This window comes from Phocoena sinus, chromosome 15 (genome assembly GCF_008692025.1).
Source record: "Phocoena sinus isolate mPhoSin1 chromosome 15, mPhoSin1.pri, whole genome shotgun sequence".
NCBI classification, from domain to species: Eukaryota; Metazoa; Chordata; class Mammalia; order Artiodactyla; family Phocoenidae; genus Phocoena; species Phocoena sinus.
In genome coordinates this window covers 13,930,298-13,952,060 of record NC_045777.1, presented here as the reverse complement: position 1 = coordinate 13,952,060, position 21,763 = coordinate 13,930,298, and the positions used below count along the sequence as shown (strand labels likewise).

Below are 21,763 nucleotides of genomic sequence, written 5' to 3'. Positions count from 1 at the left end.
ATTTTTTTTATTGTTGCATGCTGTGGTAGGTAAACAAATGGCCCCCAAAAGACATCCAGGTCCTAGTCTCCAGAACCTGTGAATGTTACCTTGTATGGCAAAAGAGATTTCGCAGGTGTGATTAATGTAATCACAGGGTCCTCTTAAGAGGGAGGCAGGAGATGAGAGTGGATAGGAGGAGATACGAGGTCAGCAGTAAGTGGCTGTAGTGGAGAGACCAAAGCCAAGGAACACACGGTGGCCTCTAGAAGCTGAAAAAGACAAGGAAACTGATTCTGCTTGAAACCTCCCAAAGGAACACCTTGATTTTAGACTTCTGATCTCTAGAACTGTAAGAGAATAAATTTGTGTTGTTTCAAGCCACTAAGTTTGTGGTAATTTGTTACAGCAGCCATGAGAAACTAATACACATGCTTATCTTCATGGTTAACGTCCAGTGATGGTGAGTGCGACAGGTTTGCCGTCTACGGTCATGATGACAAGTTTCTTTCTAAACTGCACGCATTTACGTTTTTTTTTTTAAGTTGGGGGAGGGGTAGCTGAATTAAAGGAAAATACTAAGTTAACATAACACAGCTGCTCTCGGGCATGGGAAACTTGCAAAGGCGTTACAAGAATAGCCATGGTTTAGAAAATACCAGGTTAAGTTATTGCTTGGGAATTTCTAAATGGGGAAAATTTTCTGATGGAAGATTCTGGACTCTGCTGCTTTTTGCTAATAATACCTAAGCACCAGGAGCAAGTCACATCACATGCATTATCCTGCAGCAGCCCTAGAAAGGACTCTCTGCTTGTATTCAGGTGAGAAAACTCAGGGCCAGGGAGGGCGAACATCTCAACCAAGGTCATGTCCCTGGGGAATGACAGTCCCAGGATTTGAACCCAGGTCCGGCTGACTCCACAGTAGATGTTCTCAACCACTTTGCTTCATGGAGCTTCTTGCCTGTGGCCACTTCCATGCACACTTGGTGATTGGTGGGGGTAATCTGTGGTGGTCATTTGGGGGAAACCATTTGCTCCATTAGGATGACGCTTGTGTAAAGGAGAGACTGTGGCTCTAAGACCAGATAATAAGTCGGACCCTTCCCTGCACTTGACTTAACATCACCTTGGGGTTCGGAGAGTAAGAGGAGCCATCAAAAGAGAAGACAGGCTTCCCTGGTGGCGCAGCGGTTGAGGGTCCGCCTGCCGATGCAGGGGACGCAGGTTTGTGCCCCGGTCCGGGAAGATCCCACATGCCGCAGAGCAGCTGGGCCCGTGAGCCATGGCCGCTGAGCCTGCGCGTCCGGAGCCTGTGCTCCGCAACGGGAGAGGCCCGCGTACCACAAAAAAAAAAAAAAGAGAGAAGACAGTCTTCCGAAGTGCTCCCTGGCAAGGCTCAATCATTGCTAAGATTTGTAGAAGCACTTGAACTTGCCCATGGCCGTTGCCAGTCGGAAGTACCTGTTTTTGTACAGACACCGGAAAGTTGTGAGCAGAGTCAAGAATCTTTTGATTATAAGCAACAGAAACTCAATGCACATTAGTTTAAGCCAAAAAGGAAAATGTTTAACCGAAATATCTAGAAGTAGACTTTGGGAACAGTGGGATCTGATCCCCCAATAATTTCCTATGAATCTGTGTGTGTTGTCCGTAAGGCTCTGCCAGTTTGGTGACAGAGATGGCTGCCAGCATCCTCAAGTTTAGGTTCTCCCAGCTCAGCCACCTCAGGGGTAAGAAGGTGCCTGTTTCCCAGTAGTTATAGCTGACATCCTAGAGCCAGCTCTACTTGGCTCCCATTGGCCACATGACCATCCCTGAACCAGTCACAATGATTCTGACCAGACCTAGGTTATGAGATCACCCTGGAAGGCCAATAATGGGTATTTTTACTAAAACTTATGAACTGCTAATTTACAGATATGAAGGTTCATTCCCGGAGAGATTAGGTATCTCCACCGTATCATGCTGCCTCTTTTGTTAACCAGTTGGTGTTTTTTCAAAGTGTCTAATAAAGACACTGTGTTGGGGGCCCCCAAAACCACCGTCAGGTTTGATGAGTTGCTAGAAGGACTCACAGGACTCAGAAGAGCTATTATACACATGGTTACAGTTTTTTACGGTAAAAGGATACAGATTAAAATCAGCGAAGGGAAAGGCACATGGAATGAAGTCCAGGAAAAACCTGGTCCAACCTTCCAGGTGTCCTCTCCCAATGGAGCACAGACAGTCCAGTTAATTCTCCCGGCACTGAGGTGTGATAGTTCGTGCCAAGTGTTGCCAACCAGGGAAGCTCACCTGAGCCTTGGTTTCCAGGGTCTTATTGGGTCAGTGATACAGGCATGCAGCATCTGCATGGCAGACTCCAGCCCCTCAAACAAAAGCAGGCAGTCACCATAAATCACATTGTTAGCATAAACTATCTGATCAACTGGTACTGCTTGACCCAAGGGCTCAGAGCTCATCCACCAGGAGCCAGCCAAGGACCAGTCTTGAAGTCAGACCTTTCTTAGGAATATGCAGCGTTTGAGTAGTAACCCAGGCCTGCTGAGTTAACCCTCGCCTGCACAGACAGCCTCCAGATCTTCACAGCAGGGATCCCCAGAGGAAACCAGCTCAAGTGGAGACCACCAGGTACTATAGAAGCTACTGCATCTAGATATTCCAGGGGGCAACGCACCTCTTCTTTCCAGTCACGTGGCTGAGCCACAAAGTCAGGCACTTCCTCAGAGCAAAGAAGCATCATGGCATAACCAGAGGATAATGGAGTCTGGAGTCAGATCAGACCTGAATTCCAGCATCCCCCCACCCTTACACACACACACACATTCCAACAAAAATAGAAGTTCATCATTACTGCATATGATGTACTCTGATATTTTGTCATCTATTCTAGAGATTGGCAAACTTTTTCTGTGAAAGTATGATAAATATTTTAGGCTTTAGGCTAGGCTCTGTAGCAGCCATCAACTCTGCCATTGTAGCACAAAAGCAGCCATAAACATTAAGTGAACAAACAGGCATGGCTGTGTTCCAATAAAACTTTATTTACAAAAACAGGCAGTTTACTGACCCCTGGATTCTCTTGTATTTTTTTCTATTCTTTTTTTCTTTTTTAATGCTGGACATTTAAAGTAAATGTTCACTAACAGGTTTATAACCTAGACTTTGAAAAGCTCATTTAATCTTTGTAACAACCCTATGAGTTAAGTAACCCCATTTTACAGATGAGTAACTGGGCACATGGACATTAAGTAACTTGTACAAGGTCATCTAGTTGGTAAGAGGTGGAATTGGACTTGAACATAAGCAGTCTGGCTCAGAGCCCACACTGTTAACTTACTGCAAAGCGCTCAATGAAGATTGGCTGTTATTATTATCCAACCAGCTGTGAAAAAAAACAAAAGACCACAGTCATATAAGTTGATTTCAAGATGAATTTTGGTGAGCCTTTCTTCTGTTCAAAGGGTTGTCACCTCTGAATTAAACATGGTAGAATTAAATGATGAATTAAACCATCTGCTAGAAAAGCGTTATGTGCTTAAAAGAGAAAACTTGGAAAATTCAGCAAAGGAAATTCTTTATTGGACAAATAGAGTTGTGATTCATTAAAAACAACTTTTCGGTTGAAAACGTGGACTCCTTTTGAAATGAAAATGGTTGCTTCCTAATCCGCAGGGATGGGGAAGTAGCCCTCTTAAGAATATGGCTTAAATTGGAGAGCTTGTGTATTGGGGAGTGATGGAGGCACTTGACAGAAAACAGTTGCCATCATCTAAATTAATGCAAAAGTTGATTCAGATGTGAAACCTCCAGGAATCCACATCCCGTTTTCTTCATTCAGGTTTGTTTGACATCAGATTAATTTCGTTTTAGGAAAGACGTGCCCTCTCCCCTCCATCCAGGAAATACAGCCATACGTCACAAAATAACTTATTGATCTACAAGGCAGATCTCAGAGCAGCCCATATGGTGAATGTCCTCACCATCCTCCTCTAATTAAGAGAACCTCACCAAGAATGCGTGATAATTAGGTTACAGAGCTGCATCCAGGTCTACAGCATCTGTCTTGGCTGGGCGGGGGGGGGGGGGGGGGGGGGGGGGGGGGGGGGGGGGTGGGGGGGGGGGGGGGGGGGGTGGGGGGGGGGGGGGGGGGTGGGGGGGGGGGGGGGGGGCGGGTTCCAACGCTCAGAGCATCCTCATCAACCTCCTAAATGAGTGCGTGCATAGCCCACCTCGCCATCATCAAAACTGAACCCTGACAAATCTGTAGAACATTAGAGCACATTGGAAAAATCTGCCGTGCCTTATTCTGATTTGTACCTTCACGGGGAGAGAGCCACCCACAAACTCTTGAGTCAGACAAAGATGACATTCCATCCACCCGAACCCCACCAGCTCCCAGCACAGTCCTTTCAACAGACAAGTTACAAATTGAAGCCTGTTTTGGAAAAACTCCCCTTTTCTCAGTTCTTCATTCTGGTTTAAATGGATTGTTTTTTTAAGCACAATCTGTTTCTGCTGTTGCTTGTTTAGGAAATTAACCACTGATCTTTTTTTTAATCCAAAGAGTATGTAATGATTAAGAAAATGGTTTTCATGTGAGATGGTACTTTCATAAAGTACATCTTTAATAAAGTACCATCTGATTTGGGGTGTTCCTGCTGGGTTTACAGAAGCAGGTTCTTTGTTTAAGGGGGTGAGGAAGTGGACTGGGGGATTTTGATAATAACCAACTCTTGGGGAGTGCCTGCTGCATACTGGGCCCCGGGTTAGGGGGTTACACGTGTGCTACCTCATTTAATCCTCCCTGCAGCGTTAGCCTGTAGCCTTTTATTAGCTGAAGGACACGGCATGAAGGCTCCCATATTTTAGGCTTTCTTTGACTGGGAGGTGTGCTGGGTCAGATAGGGCGTCCTCCCGCTCCAAGCTGCACAGGGTAACTTAAGCCAACAGACCAGGGCGGTGTGTTTATAGAGCATATTAGGGGCGCGTTCAGCGGGCAGCATGAGATGAAACCCATATCTGTCATCCTGTCCTCACTCCAGCTGTCTTTCACATTAATTAATGCTGAGCCTCCACTATTTTTTTTTTTTCTTTTTTTCTCAGTCTTCACAACCCTGAAAAAAACATTTTCTCCTTGGATAGAGTGGTCTGGCCCAGAGTAACACTTCGTGTTACTTAACCCCTGGGACAGTTGTGCTTTTCATGGGCTATTCCAGACTTTTCCACCCCAGCACAACTAGTTTTTATCAAGTGTCTTGAAAAGAGGTCCCCCCTACATAGTTCAAAACAATCTAATAGGCAGCATGCAAGCAGATTCTAGGAAAAGCTGAAATCAGAGAATGCTTAGGGAATAGTTGGGTATTCTCAAGCTTCTCCTCAGAAACTTTTGGGTGTCTTTAAGTTTTTGTTTCAATTTTTAATTATACAAGAAATGTTTGAATCCCTTCTCTTTAAAAAACGTTTAGAATATACTGGATAATACTAAAGTTCACTTTGATCATCACCTCTAATTCCTCTGTCTCCTCCTCTCTGCTTTCTGCACATAATTGCTGTTCTGACTCTGGGTATATCCTTGCAGATATTTACAAATATATAAGTGCCCATGGAAAATATGTAGTAACATTGTATATGTTTCTAATAAATGGTAATAACATGCAGTATATAACTTCCAGAAAACTTGCTTTCACTCAATTTTTTTTTTTTTTTTTGAGGCATCCTTGGTAATACATGGAGGTCTGGTTCATTTCTTTCCATTGAGTTTAGTTTTCCATTGTATGAATATTCTACATTTTATTTCTCTAATTTCCTTTGGCTGGACAGCTAAATTGTTTCCGAACTTTTGCTATTTACAGACAGTTCTGTAATGAACATCTTTTTACATGTCCCTTGTTCACATGTATGGGTCTTTTTCCAGTTTAATATTTACTGTAGGGTAATATTACTTGAGTATGTTTCCTTTTATTTTTAATTTAGTTTTCTTTTAATCCAAGAAATCTATGCATAGAGTTTAAAATCCATAGAGTTCTCCAAAGGAAAGTATTACGAAAAACAGCAGTCCCCAGCGACTTTCCACCCACCCCCACCCTCTCTTCGCAGAGGCAACAACTTTCAACTCTTGCTGATTCTTTGGGTCACCTCCAAATTTCTAAGTAACCTGCTTCTGTGACCACATCTTGATTTTTTTGTTTTTCTGTTTTAGGCGTGGTCTCTGGCTTCCCAAACTGGAAGATAAGACTTTAGCTCTCTTTTCTCACCCTTGCCTTTATCACACACATGCAGACTTTCTCTTCACATCCTCCCAATATCAGTAAGTCATAGTTTCAGCTTTATCGATAGAGAGGATTTGGCTTCTTCTAACTATGCAAATACTTGTCATAGGTAAGCCATTTTGTCTACAATAATTACTTTTCCTGTTGTGTGCTGGCATGGGACCTGACATTTTTCTGAATAAATCCTTTCAGAGGATAAGTCTGGATGGCCCCTTCTTCTTTGTTTTTTTTTTTTTTTTTTTGCGGTACGCGGGCCTCTCTCACTGTTGCGGCCTCTCCCGTTGCAGAGCACAGGCTCCGGACGCGCAGGCTCAGCGGCCATGGCTCACGGGTCCAGCCGCTCCGCGGCACGTGGGATCCTCCCAGACCGGGGCACAAACCCGCATACCCCGCGTCGGCAGGCGGACTCCCAACCACTGCGCCACCAGGGAAGCCCTGGCCCCTTCTTCTTGCTTCCTGTCTAGTACATGGAGGGCTGGGCACAGGTGGTTAGGTATACAAACAGCCACGCCAAGAAAGAATGTGCAATCCTGCAGAGGTGAAATGGTTTGGGTATGAGTAATGTGTGGAAACACCCCCAAACCCTTTTGCCAGGTCACACAACGATTCCCTGCTTGGCCCTGAAAAGTTTGTTTTCCCCTTTTTCTCTTCGTTATTCATGGAGCGCTCTACCCTGCGACTTCCAGCCAGGATCTGGAGTGCTAAGCCTTGGCTATTGGGGCCCTAATGAGATGTTTCACCTAATGGCTGCGTTCCTGGGCTTGATTCTTCACAGTTGTGTGTGTGAAGCTGAGATCACCAGCTACGGGTTTTTTCCTTTTTTTTTTTTTTTAAGGGTCAAGAAGGGTTTATGTCATTCATTATTTATTTTTATAATAGAAGTAATGCAGCCTCCCAGTAAAAAAATTCAGCGGGGAAAAGAGGTGTATGGAGTGATAGGTCAAGGCCCCCTTTACTCCTCTCCCAATCCTGGCCCCTCCAGTGCCTCCTCTGAAGCAGTGCTGCTGGAAGCAGATGACCTGGCTTCAAATCCCAGCACTTGCTGGCTGTGTGGCCTTGAGCAGGTTACTCGGTGAGCCTCAGTGTTCTCATCTATGAAATAGGAAAGTACTAGTGCCCACCTGAGAGAGTGTTGTGGGGATTAAATGAGTTAATACTTAGAGAGTGGCACAGAGAAATCACTTAATAGGCATCAACCAGGAATATTACTAAGTGTTGTCCCTCCTTTTAGACCAGTGGTCCTTTTTTTTTAAACATCTTTAGTGGAGTATAATTGCTTTACAATGGTGTGTTAGTTTCTGCTTTATAACAAAGTGAATCAGCTATACATATACATATGTTCCCATATCTCTTCCCCCTTGCGTCTCCCTCCCTCCTACCCTCCCTATCCCACCCCTCCAGGCGGTCACAAAGCACCTAGCTGATCTCCCTGTGCCATGCGGCTGCTTCCCACTAGCTAGCTATTTTCCGAGACCAGTGGTTCTTAACCTCGACTGCACATTGAAATCAAGTGGGGAGCTCTGTAAAGCTTTCTGGTGCCTGGATCCCACCCTTAGCCATTCTGATTGTATTGATCAGGGGTATGGCCTGAGCATCAGGATTTTTAAATGCTCCTCAGATCATCACAGTGTAGAGCCCGGGTTGAGAACCACTGTGTGCCATATGCTCCATATCCTCCACATGTATCAGTTGGAATAGGTGAGGTTATGCTGCAGTAAAAAACATCCCCCAAATCTCATCTACTTCTTTCTTTTTTAACTGGAGTACAGTCGCTTTACAATCTCATCTACTTCTTATTTGTAGTACGTGTCCATTGTGGTCTGTTGCAGCTCTGACTCTCATCATCTTTACTCTGGAACCCAAGCTAACCGAGTAGCTTTTATCTGGAACATTTAGCCTTGTGAAGTGGGAAGAGAGCATGGTGAACCATGCACTAGCTCTTAAAGCTTCCAAGCAGAAGCAAAACATAACTTCTGCTCACATTTCATTGGCCAAAGCAAGTCCTATGGTCACATCTCAACAGGGAGCATCTATATCAGGGGCCAGCAGCCTTCTTCTGCGGGGGGCCAGATAGTATTTTAGGATCTGTAAGGATCTGTCACAGCTACTTACCTCTGCCTGCAAAGCACAAAAGCAACCGTAGACAATACACTGTCCAAAAATGTAAAAATCACTCTTAGCTCGTGAGCCATTCAAAAACAGGCAGCAGGCCAGATCTGGCCCTCAGGCCGTAGTTTGCCAGCCCCTGGTGTATATCATCTTCCTACAGGGAGAAGCGTTTCAGGATGGGACCCCAAATATGGGTAAAGAGTAATGCAGTCTACATGCTATGTGTATAGAAAAGAGGAGACAGAGACAGAGAGAGAATGGACCCTTTTATTGTACACTGTGTTTTACACACTATACTGTGATACAGCTTGCCTTTGTTCCTTAATACTACTTTTCTGGATGCTTCTTTCATGTCATGAGTTCTAGCATTACTCCATTTTTTTAATGGCTGCCTCGTTTTCCCGGGTATGGATGTACTACAGTGGGTTTCTTTGGTTTGGTTTGGCTGCATTGGGTCTTCATTGCTGCACACGGGCTTTCTCTAGTTGCAGAGAGCGGGGGCTACTCTTCGATGCAGTGTGTGGGCTTCTGATTACGGTGGCTTCTCTTGTTGCGGAGCCCGGGCTCTAGGCACATGGGCTTCAGTAGTTGTGGCGCAAGGGCTCAGTAGTTGTGGCCCGCAGGCTCAGTAGTTGTGACACACGGGCTTGGTTGCTCTGCGACATGTGGAATCTTCCTGGACCAGGGATCGAACCTGGGTCCCCTACACTGGCAGGCAGATTCTCAACCACTGCACCATCAGGGAAGTCCCCTACAGTGGGTTTTGTTTATATGTTTGTTTTCGTAGTTAATCCTCTCTTGTTAGATAAGAGTACTTTTTTAAATAGCCGGAGGAGGAGGGCTATAGCCATAGAGCGATCGTTGTAAGGAGAGAACCAACATCCCAGCTCTCCCAGTAGTTTATACATAGTTTATACTGCTTTCCCTGAAATCACTCAGGCCTCCCTGGAAACACACATTCTCCAAGAGGCTCTCCTTTCCTACAGCCGTTTCTGGTTCTTGCAACACTGAACACAGTTGCCATTCCAGGGGCATATTTGTGGGGGGAGATTTAAACACTGACGAGGGTAAGTAGAAATGATGAGAAAGTAGAAGTGAAATCTCAGAAGCTGTGCAACATTATCACCCCGACCCCACCCGGAGACACACCTTAGGCCGTGTGCTAGCCGCGCAGATGAGGACAGACCGGATCTGCCATTCAGGGGTGGGCCGGGAGGAGAGGAGGCTGAGACGACAGTGACTCCACTTACTTGCGCTTTTCTCTGGTTCTTCCTAACAGGACACCACGGCGTCCGTGCGCGTCGGCCTCATGATGGAAGAAATGATCTTCAACCTCGCAGATACACATCTGTTCTTCAATGACCTGGAGGTTTGGAATTGCTTGATTGCTCATTTCATCCCATAGTTGCTGTATTTAATCACCTGCATCTTGTTTGGGGGCAGAGACACTGCCTTTTCTTTTTCCTTTTTTTTTTTTCCTTTTTCGTTTGGAGGCTAGAAACTTTTGCTCACAACCCCGAAGAAAGCACAAAACTGTGGCCAGCCATGGCTTATTGGAAACACACTTGACCGGATTCTCTCCCCACCTTCCCTCTCCATGGTTAATGGGCTTTTCTCTCTGCTCTAGTGGTGATGTCCACTGGCAGTTTTACTAATCCAATCAAGGCTGCGTAGTTTCTTCCTCCTGAAATTTGCTATTTAATAAAGTTTATTAAGGCAAATTAGTACAGATCCTCCTGGGTCAGGAATAATTAGCAGTGGGCCAGGATGGAAGCTTTTAAAAACAATTTGCATTCTCCTGAAAACATGTTTTACAAAGAGAGAGAGAAAGTGAGTGGTGGGGCCACGCAGATTTAAAGTATCTGCTCCTGTGCCCCTAAGCAAGTAGCAAGGGAGATAGGAAAAAGGGGGAGAGCAGCTTCAGAAATAAATTTAATTCGTTTGTTTATACCCAGCCTGTGTCAGAAAGATTGGGGAAGAATTTCAAATAGAAAACATATTTAAAATTGAGCTACTAAAGCAAAACAAAGGAATTGAAAGCCATGTAATGAATAAGGGTGAGGCATTGTACCAGAAAAAGTCTGGCTCAGGCTAACTACAGCAGTTAAGTTGAGTCTCTCTGAGCTTCCCGGTAGACAAAGCAAGGAGGGAAATGCAGTGCACTACTTACCCCTAATGAAAGAGCAAGCAGCTTTCTCCAAGGTGAGGAAGGTTTTTTTGGTTGATAAGAGGATTAATGTGGGAATCTTCTAGCTTTGTAAATTATATTCTCGTTATTGGTTTAACAGATTGAAAAATAAAGGCAACCTAAAATAAAACTGCATGTAAAAGAACAATTCTATTTATCCTAGTAGGAATATTTTTTTCTTAGAATCTGGAAAATCCCTGGGTACTCAACTGTGAAGTAGTAATATGAAGGCTATAAATTGCAAATCTGTCCTGGCCAACTGAGAGCATTACTCATTTATCGTCAGGAAAGGATACAGAGTTTCCTTCCCAGTCTGCAGTCCTAGAGTTCCAGAAAGGAAAATCCTTGCTGAAATGATCGATCTTGTGTTCCGTCCAGTCTCAGCAAGCCGTTTGGGCCTCAGTCCTCCCATCTGTGAAATGAGATTGATGCTCTCTGCCCAACATCTTTTTCAAAGAGAGGATTGAGATAGAAACTTGCTGAGGAAGGGGACTTCCCTGGTGGTCCAGTGGGTAAGACTCCATGCTCCCAATGCAGGGGGCCGGGGTTCAATCCCTAGTCAGGGAACTAGATCCTGCATGCATGTGGCAACCAAGAGTCTGCATGCTGCAACTAAGGCCCAGCACAGCCTAAATAAATAACTAAATATTAAAAAAAAAAAAAAAAAAACTTGCTGAGAAAGAAAGCTTTGAAGCAGTGGAGAATGCCAGTAGCATCAAGGCCCAAAACTATCTCTTTAGCCAAAAGCAATGTGCAAGCTCCCTTTACAAAGTCCTCTTATGTCTTGGGGGGAAAAAAGAGAGAACTTAAAGTTAAATTTTTAAATTAAAAAAAAAAACATGGCAATTGAATTCAGCAAGTATTATGGAGCCTAATATAGTAAAGACTCAGCTGATTACACATAGTAAAACCCAACTTGCTTTAGCAAAAAATGGAAATTATTGGCCCTTGTATCTGAAAAGTCCAGGGTAGATGTAGTTTTTCCCTGTCTCCTGCTTAGAATGTCACTTTTGTGCGAGGAGGGACGTCTGTCTGATTCACCCTAAATCCCCAGGGACCAGGCAGTAAACAACCAAACAAATCCATAAACAAGCATGCTTTGCGGTAGTGAAAAGGACGTGAAGAAAATAAAACAATCAGATGTGAGAGTGAGTGTTGGGGGTGAGGGAGTAGGGTAGGGGAACAGCATTCTCGAGGAGGTCAGGGAAGGCATCTCGAGGACGTGGCGCTTGAGCCAAGGCCTGAATGATGACAGGAACCAGCCAGGTGGAGACCAAGGGAGGTGGGATCAGCAGGTGCAAAGGCCCTGAGGTGAGAACTAGTGTGACATCATCAAGGATCGGCAAGAAGGACAGGTGAGTGCAGTGAGTGAGTGAAAGCAAGGGGGCGGCTGGGAGGGATGAGTCTGGAGAGGGAGGCATGAGCCAGACACGAGCCATAGACATCAGAGTTGGACAACCATGGGGCGAAGGGAGCATGAAATGGGAAGAGCCACGTGACCTGATTAATGTTTTAAAATGACCACTCTGGTTGCTGCATGGAGATTAGGCAGTAGGATGGGAAAGGTAGAGACAGGGGGACCAGCAAAGAGATACTTCCAAGCAAAAGATGAAAAACGGGTTGGATCAAGATGGGAAGAAGACGTGGGCTCCGGGAGAATGGCAGGAAAGCTGAGAGGCCTTGCTGACGGGTTGGATGTGGGGGATGAGAGGAGAGAGGAGCCCAGAGGGGCTCCTGGGCTTGGCCTGACCTGGGTGATGGTGCTGTTCTCTGTGGTGGGCAACACAGGGAAGACGGGAGAATCCATCCTTCTGCTGTGGGCACATGAGGTCGGAGGTGTCTGGGACACCCCAGTGAAATACCAAATCGACAGACAGATACGCGAGTTTGAAGCTCTCAGGCAGTGACAGTGGTAGACACATAGTAAGCACTTTGTCCATCTTGTTGAACCTGAGGCTCAGAGCCAGGTATTTTTTGGACTGGCGTGTGTTCAAGCCCATGTCTTCAGAACCTTGCCCCCTCTGCTGTTCTGCGCTGACCCCAAAGTCAAAGTCGCACCTCTTGGAAAAGGATCTTAATTACCAGCTGGAGCTACTCAGGGAAGCCAGTTTGTTTTTATTCTCTACATTTTTTTCCAAAATGTCCCCAGTGCCAGAAGCCCCGAGGGCACCTCAGCAGAATTGAAACCATGTTATACGATGCAGAAGTTAAGACACAAGTGAAAACATATTGCTTGCTGGTGCAGGGAGCCCCCGTCAAAATCTGAAGGGCAGCCCGGTGGAGCTCCCCAGGGAGGTCCTTCGGGGCTGGAGCCTGGCTCCTGCATGGATGGTCAGATGATGGGGTTTAGGGAACGAAGTCAGATCCCCTTCTGCTCTGAGCCTGCAGTGCCATCTCTAAATAAGGAGATCAGCTCCCACAAGCAACAGCAATTTATGGAGAGTTTATCATTCACCAGGCCCTGCTCTAAGTGCTCTGGATTCAGTGGCAAAAAAAAATGAAAATAAAACACAGCAAGATTCCCCCACCCTGGAGGCATTGACCTTCCAGTTGGGGAAGCAGACCATAAACAATTGAATATAAAATGTCAGATAAAGTGCTCCAAAGAGAGGCCAGCAGAGCCGGAGGAGATGGTCACAGGGACTGTTTTCCTTGGTAAAACCAGGTAAGGCTTCTGTGACACTGGAGCAGAGACCTGAAGGAGGTAAGGGAGAGGACCACGTGGGCATCTAGGCAGAGAGTGTGCCAGACAGAGAGAACAGCAGTGCAGAGGCCCTGGGGCATGGTCAGAGTTGGCAAGTTCCACGAACAGGAAGGAGAGCCCAGTGCAGCTAGAGCAAAAGAGCAGGAAGGACAGTGGAGGGCATTTTGGGGGAGGGGAGACAGATCACGTGGGGCCTCTGGGCCATCATAAGGCTCTGGGTGACATTCTAACAGTGACCAGAAGCTATTGGAGGATTTAGAGCAGGGGAGCAACATGACCTGACTCACCGTTCAGAGGCTCCCTCTGGCTGCCGGGTGGAGAACAGACCAAAGGGGGCAATGGTGGAAGCAGGTGTTTGCATTAGATCGTTCCCGGACTGAAAGGTGAAAGTGCTCATGGGGCAGGGATTCCATGAGGAGGACTGGTCAGAGACAAAGTAGTTGCCAAGTTCAGCTGTATCTCAGGACTTTAGGGATGCGTGTCCAGAGTTTACGGCAAGTGTCTGCTAGTCAGTTCAGTCTGCCTTTGAGTCCTGGCTCCACCATCTCCTGGCTGTGTGACCTGTGCAAGTCACTCCACCTCCTTTGAACCTCAGTTTCCTCATCTGTTAAATGGGTAGAAGAAAAGCCCCTAACTTCCAGGGTCGTCAGGATGATGGGAGATACACGGAAGCAGTCAGCAGAGAGCCTGGCACACGGTACATGCCCAAGAGATGGGCCTCCCCACCAGAGGGCTGCATGTGCCACTGGGACTGTGCAAGGGGGGGTTTACATGGTACAGGGGCAAATTGATTAATTTAAATCATTATATGTTTATTGTATGATGAGCTAGAAAAGGTAACTAGGGTGCCCAATCCCCGATTTTACCAGAATTCAGTAACAATACATGTAGTGCAGAGATAGGGCAAAGATCATGACAGTGGTGAGCAACCTGGCCCTAAATGACAGCAGGTTGCTGGAGTTTGGGCATAAGTATTGACAATTACCCGGCCAACTTGCCTTTGTGCGAGAGCTACTTCTTGCAGTAAAATCTAGGGCAGAGGATCCTCATCTGAAATGTCAGCAGGGCTGTGGAGCAAGGGGGGAGGTTTGATTGAAATTCACACACCTGCCGCTTGGGAGCTCATGAAAGCGGCCTCGGGCTCACTGAACTGCGCATGTGCCACTGCCAAAGCCAGGCCGGACCCGGCTGAGTGGAGGTGCCCGGGAGCGCAGTCCTCTTGGGTTTGATTTCGGGGCTCAGTGTGCAGCGGGGGAGGCGATGCCATCCATCCTCGTGGCCCCTGCGTGAAGAGGTGAGTGGGGGGAAAGCAGGGCAGATTCAGGCGAGGGACAGCCCCGTCCTCGCTTTCCCGTCTTCCCTCGTTCTCAGAGCGCAGGCTCTCGATGTCTGCAACCTCATTATCAAGTGGGGGAGGGTGAGTTTGGAAATGGGAGGGAAGTGTGGGTTATCACACGAAGGGGAAGAACTGTCGGCTCCTAGCAGTCGGGGCCAGGGGTGCCACGTAACCCAGTACTTTGTACAGCCTTGTACAACGAGGACTCATTCACCGCAAAACGCCAGGGGCACCCCGTTGAGAAACGCTGCGCCAAGCCCTTGAGAGTAGTCAGCTGTACCGTATTTACGGATCACCTAGCGTACAGCACAATGCAGGCTTCATGTAACTTGCTTTTACTTGAAAAAAATTTTTTTTGTTGTTAAACTTACAGTTTTTCTCTTATTAGTGTTTTGGGGGGAATGACTAGCACATTTTGCCAGTGATTTCGTAGGTGACATTGCTGAGGATGAAACTGAGGTTTATTTTTTTGTTTGTTTTATCGGAGTATAGTTGATTCACAATGTTGTGTTAGTTTCTGGTGTACAGCGAAGTGACTCAGTTATACAGATATATTTTTGCATATTCTTTTCCATTATGGTTTTATTACAGGATATTGAATATAGTTCCCTGTGCTACACATAAATCCTGTTGTTTAATTTATATATAGTGGTGTGTATCTGTTAATCCCAAACTCCTAATTTATCCCCCCGTTTCCCTTTGGTGACTACATGTTTGTTTTCTGTCAGTATGTCTGTGAGTCTGTTTCTCTTTTGTCAATAAGTTCATTTGTGTCATACTTTGGATTCACGTATAAGTGACGTCATGTGGCATTTGTCTTTCTGTGTCTGACTTACTTCACTTACTGTGATCACCTCTAGTCCACCCATGTTGCTGCACCATGTCATTATTTCATCCTTTTTGATGGCTGAGTAGTATTCCCATTGTATACATGTGCCACATCTTCTTTATCCATTCATCTGTTGATGGACACTTAGGTTGCTTCCATGTCTTGGCTGTTGTAAATAGAGCTGCAGTGAACATTGGGGTGCATGTGTCTTTTCAAATTAAGAGTTTTCTCCGATACATGCTCAGGAGTGGGATTGCTGGATCATATGGCAGCTCAATTTTTAGTTTTTTAAGGAACCTCCATACTGTTCTCCATCGTGGCTGCACCAATTTACATTCCCACCAACAGCGTAGGAGGGCTCCCTTTTCTCCACACCCTCTCCAGCATTTGTTTTTTTGTAGACTCTTTAATGATGGCCACTCTGACCAGTGTGAGGTGATCCCTCATTGTAGTTTACGTTTCCCTAATAATTAGAAGGTATGGTTTTAAATGTTTAAAAAGGAAAGTTGATTGAAAGGGGTATGTAGGGTGCATCACAGATAGTAGTGGTGAATATTGTTTGAGAAATTGTCTGTGTTATCAGTTATGTTTCAGTAATTTAAATCTCTGTGTGATAGAAAATGTGTCTCTTACGGAAGGTCCCAGTCAAAACCACTTGAAAGCCAACGCTCTAGAGCCCTAGGGATGTCTGTGTTCTATTCTGCACTGTCCAATACAGTAACCACTGGCCACATGTGGTTATTGAGCACTTGAAATATGGCTAGTGTGACCGAGGCATTGAATTTTTAATTGTATTTAATTTTAAATAATTTTGACGTAATTAGCCACATGTGGCTGATGGCTATCATATTAGACAGAACATTTACTTCATTGTACACATTGTAGAAAGTTCTATGAGACAGTGAAGCTCTGGAACCCTAAGTTTGTAAGACATGACCTACATTTTCAGTTAAGATGGTGATAATAATAATAATAATAATAATAGTAGGGCTTCCCTGGTTGGCGCAGAGGTTGAGAGTCCGCCTGCCGATGCAGGGGACACGGGTTCGTGCCCCGGTCAAGGAAGATCCCACATGCTGCGGAGCGGCTGGGCCGTGAGCCATGGCCGCTGAACCTGCGCGTCCAGAGCCTGTGCTCCGCAACAGGAGAGGCCACAACAGTGAGAGGCCCGCGTACCGCAAAAAAATATAAGAAGAAGAATAGTAACAGTAATTGCAGCGGACGTTTACTGAGTACTTACTAGGTACCAGGCACTGTTTTGTGCGGTTTACATGCATTAACTTGTTTAATCTTCACTATTGTTATCCCTATTATCTCAGCCTGCTCAGGCTCCCATAACAAAACGTCACAGACTGTATGGCTTAACACAACAGAAATTAATTTTCTTACCATTCTAGAGGCTAGAAGTCCCAGATTAAGGGGCTGGCAAATGTGGTTTCTGGTGAGAGCTCTCTTCCCGGCTTGTAGAGGCCACCTTCTCACTGTGTCTCCACATGGCCTTTCCTCAGTGTGTGTACAAGGAGAGGGAGAGAGAAAGGGAGAGAAAAAGCATGTGCTAGCCACCTCTGCTGTCTCTTTTTATTAGGACACTAATCCTATCAGATCAGGGCACCACCTTTATGACCTCACGTAACCTTAATTACTTCCTTAGAGGCCCCCTCTCCAAATACAGCCACCTGGGTGTTTGTGCTTCCACATATGAATTTGGGGAGGACACAAACACTCAGTCCATAACACCCATTTTAAAAATGAAGAAACTGAGGCACAGAGAGGTTAAGCGAACAGCCCAAAGTCACACAGTTGGCAGTGGCAGTATTCAGACCCAGGCAGCCTGGCTCCAGGGCCCTTGCACTTATCCACTGTGCCGTGCTGCCTCCCCCAGGAGAACGATTGCCATCTGGCTGAGAGAAAGAAGATTCCCAACAGGAAATCTAGACTCTACAGTGCTGTAGACAGTGGGTTCAAAGGGAAAAGGAGAGCAGGGAGGATTGGTGCAGCCAGGAAGCCTGGAGGAAGATGAGCAAGGACTGACAGCAAGAGGAGGAGAAATTCCCAGTGTAAACGAAGAAGACAAAGATGAAAAACTCCTCTGTGAATCATGTCATCTTCACATCGTATATGCAAAACAAAAGTCACAAGTAACAGCAACCTAAACCACACTAAACAACTACGGCACCTTCTCTTCCCCCCTGCAAGGGGAACAAAGCAATAAACAAAGGATCTGAATGCATTTCTAGAAAGAAGGATGTGGACTGAGGTTGGAGCCGAGTTGGGGGGCACAGGTGAGAATAATAAACCCAATCACAGCGACAGCTGACATGTCCTGAGAGCTCGCTGTGTGCCAGGCAGTGCCCGAAGGGCTCACCTGCATGCCTTCATTTAACCTTTCCAACAGTCACAGGAGGTAGATGCTGTTACATATCCCCATTTCAGAGATGGGAAAACTGAGGCACGGAGAGGTAGGTTAACTTGCCCAGGGCTGACACGTTTTGAGCTCTTACCCTGTGCCAAGCATCACACGTGCATTTTCTCACTGAAATCTCACAAGTACCATGGAAAGGGAGATTTTTTTTTTTTAATCTCTGTTTTACATATGAAGAGTGAAGCCCAGGGAGGTCATTTTTCAAGGGTCACAGAGCTAGTAAGAGTAGAATGGAGATCTGATCCCAGGCCAAGCTGACTTCTAGGCTGGGACGTTTATCTTTCACGGAAGATACAATTATTTATTAATTTTTCGCTGCGTTGGGTCTTAGTTGCGGTGCGTGGGCTTTCTCTAGTTGCCCCGAGCGGGGGCTACTCTTCGTTGCAGTGTGCGGGCTTCTCTTGTTGTGGAGCATGGGCTCTAGGCGCGCAGGTGCAGTAGTTGTGGCTCGCGGGCCCTAGAGCGCAGCCTCAGTAGTTGTGGCACACAGGCTTAGTTGCTCTGCGGCATGTGGGATCTTCCCAGACCAGGGATGGAACCCGTGTCCCCTGCATTGGCAGGTGGATGCTTAACCGCTGTGCCACCAGGGAAGTCCCAAAGATACAGTTTTGAGATGAACAGTGAATTGGAGAAGGAATACGGGTCCACAGAGTGGATGGAAGGAAAGAGGCCTTCATAAGAAACAAGATCAACCTAAAGGTTTTGACAGAAGGTATCCCTGGCCCGAATCAGGCGTGGCCAGGCTGGAGGGTGGGCTGGAGGGGGAGCGTTTCAAGATGCTGCCAGAGCTTTGGGAAGGATCATGCTGGAGGGACTCAGAAGTGGCTGGAATCTGGGCAGGCCGTGGCTGCCTGCCTGACACCTGGGCCTGATTGCTGAACGTCTGATTTACGGTTCTGCAGGAGCTGTCAGGGAGAATAATATTTCACCTTGTCAGCGCTGAGCTGCTCTCCAAGACATCCTGCCCAACTGACCATTAATGCAACACAGGCCACAGCCTGTTTAGTGCTCTTCAGATAAGTTAAACATTTAAACAACACGAGAAAGACAGCCCAGGTTTCCCTCCCAGGGAGCAGGCCCCTCTCTGACTAGTCTAGAGGCAGCATTAAGCACTCTCACTTTTAAAATATACCTGCCTTGAAGGAGAAGGAGTGGGCAGGGAGTCCATCTGGGCTTGGATGAGAGTCATTTTTCTAAAGCAAATTTGTCAACAATTTCCTTTCTGCATTCGTGTCTCCAGGCAGCCAAGGACAAAAAGTAATGGGATCAGACCACAGCAGAGCAGGTTGGGAAAACCCCGGCTGTCACCAGCATAAATCAGAACGGATTTTGATGGGTATTTGTCACCAGGCTTACTGTTCAGAAACAAGCAAGGGTGAGAATACTAAGGATCAAAACCTATGGGGTGCTTAGGGCTTCCCTGGTGGCGCAGTGGTTGAGAGTCCGCCTGCCGATGCAGGGGACACGGGTTCGTGCCCCGGTCCTGGAAGATCCCACATGCCGCGGAGCGGCTGGGCCCGTGAGGCATGGCCACTGAGCCTGCGCGTCCGGAGTCTGTGCTCCGCAACGGGAGAGGTCACAACAGTGAGAGGCCAACGTACCGCAAAAAAAAAAAAAAAAAACTATGGGGCGCAGGCAAAGGCTGATCCAGACAGCCTTAAATTACATTTATTAGAAAACCAGGAAAATTAATAAGAACTGGTCATTGAAAAGATCATTAAGGTAGAAAGCCTTTGGCAAGCATGAACAAGAAAAAAAAGGGAGAAGAAGAGATCAGTAACCAACAACCCGAATGAAAGCGTGGACATCGTCATAGGTTCAGGGGACCTATTTAGTTATGAGAATGCCATGAGCAGTATTGTTCCAATGAACTTGTAAACCTGGATGAAGTTGACCCTTCTCAGAAAGATGTAAATTATCAAAATTAACCCAAGGGGAAATGTTTTAAATAAGTAAACCAGTGACCATGAGAAGTTGAAATCGTAGTTAAAGGTGTACAGCTCTCGGGGCTTCCCTGGTGGCGCAGTGGTTGAGAGTCCGCCTGCCGATGCAGGGGACACGGGTTCGTGCCCCGGTCCGGGAAGATCCCACATGCCGCAGAGTGGCTGGGCCTGTGAGCCGTGGCCGCTGAGCCTGCGTGTCCGGAGCCTGTGCTCCGGAATGGGAGAGGCCACAACAGTGAGAGGCCCGCATACCGCAAAAAAAAAAAAAAAAAAAAAAAAAAAAAAAAAAAAGGTGTACAGCTCTAACAAAGGCAGCAGGTCCAGCTTGTTTTAAACAAGAGTTCCACCAGACATTCAAGGAAAGGATAAATAAATCCAATCCTGCACACACAGCAGAGCAAAGAAAAGGTGGGATGCTGTCTCATGCATTTCAGGAGACTAATGTGACCTTGACACTAAATCTGGACTTCGAGCACACGACAAAAGGATAAATCACTGTCATCGCCGATGAAAGATGGGACGCTCCTGCAATCCACAGATACCTTCACCCAGGCCCTGTGACCCTTTATGTAAGTTCCACTTGGCCCTGTCCGAGCTTCAGTTTCCACACTGGTGAAAGGAGTGGTCTGGACTATAATCGGTCTCATTTATTAGGCCAGCCACGTGCCTCATTACACACCTGCAAGTGGATGCGTTACCCATATTTCATAATTTTTTAAAAATCCAGGACTTCCCTGGTGGCACGGTGGTTAAGACTCCACGCTCCCGATGCAGGGGGCCTGGGTTCGATCCCTGGCCAGGGAACTAGATCCCACACGCATGCCGCAACTAAGGAGCCGGCAGGCCACAGCTAAGGAGCCCGCGAGCCACAGCTAAGGAGCCTACCACAACTAAGGAGTCTGCCTGCTGCAACTAAGACCCAGCACAACCAACCAAGTAGATATTTTTTTTAAATCCTGGAGACCTTGGTCTGTTGCCCAAGAGGGCCCAGAAGCAATGACACTCCTGCAGCAACTAGCACATCCAGCATCCAGGTCTTGGCTTCAAAACACCGTTTTCCAGTGAAAGGAACCAGGGCTCCTTGGAGAAGTGACTGATTCTAGGGCTGGGACAGAGAAGTTACATGATAAACAAGGAGCATCTTATAGTACCAAAAACTAAGGAAGTGCTCAAAAAAACCCATGATGATGGGGTATGTCAAAGGGACACAAGTGCTGACTGGAAGGGTTCCCAGTGGCCAGAGCTGGAACACTTTGAGTACTAAAACAAATAACATAGTATTCAACCCAAAATATAAAATAAGTACCCATGAGTCCATACTGACACAGATAAATGATTGAATAAATAAGTGGGGGAGAACAGACAAATCTCCCATACAGAAAAATTCAAAATAATTTATGTAGATACTCTGCCCTTTACTGTGAGCTTTGCATAGTTTCTTCCTTCCAAAGAGTGTACTATGGAAAGGTGGGGGGAGAGTAACTTTAAGTAGAGAAGCCTGAGGAACACTACCTGAGCCAGGTGATCAAGGTCAACATCAACAGTGATATAATGTTGATAGTATGTACCCTTGATGTGATGTGATGAGAGCGGCACTTTTACCTCTGTGATCTTCCTCACCAAAACCCATAACTCCAGTCTAACCATGAGAAAAACATCAGACAAATCCCAGTTGAGACATTCTGCAAAATACCTGACGAGTACGCCTTTAAACTGTCACTAAAACCAAGGAAAGTCTGAGAAACTATCACAACCCAGAAGAACCTAAAGAGACAAGATGACAAAATGTAATGTGGTACCCCAGATGGGATCCTGAAAGAGAAAAAAGATGGCAGTAGAAAGACTGAATAAAGAATTGACATCAGTTAATAATAATAATATAGTGATATTTATTAGTTGTGACAGATATACTATTTGAATATAAGATGTTAACAATAAAAGAAACTGGGTGTGGGACACATAGGAAGACTCTACTGTA

The 21,763-nt window shown here is 46.2% G+C and overlaps 1 protein-coding gene across 2 annotated transcripts in view; it reads left to right on the top strand.

Annotated features, from left to right (window-relative positions):
- Positions 1–21,763, top strand: part of EYA2 (EYA transcriptional coactivator and phosphatase 2) — a 256,403-nt gene that overhangs the window by 209,709 nt on the left and 24,931 nt on the right. For both annotated transcript variants that reach the window (XM_032606781.1, XM_032606780.1), the window contains exon 10: positions 9,643–9,732. In XM_032606781.1, coding sequence (XP_032462672.1) covers positions 9,643–9,732 — 90 coding nt within the window. The remainder of the gene's footprint in view (positions 1–9,642; positions 9,733–21,763) is intronic.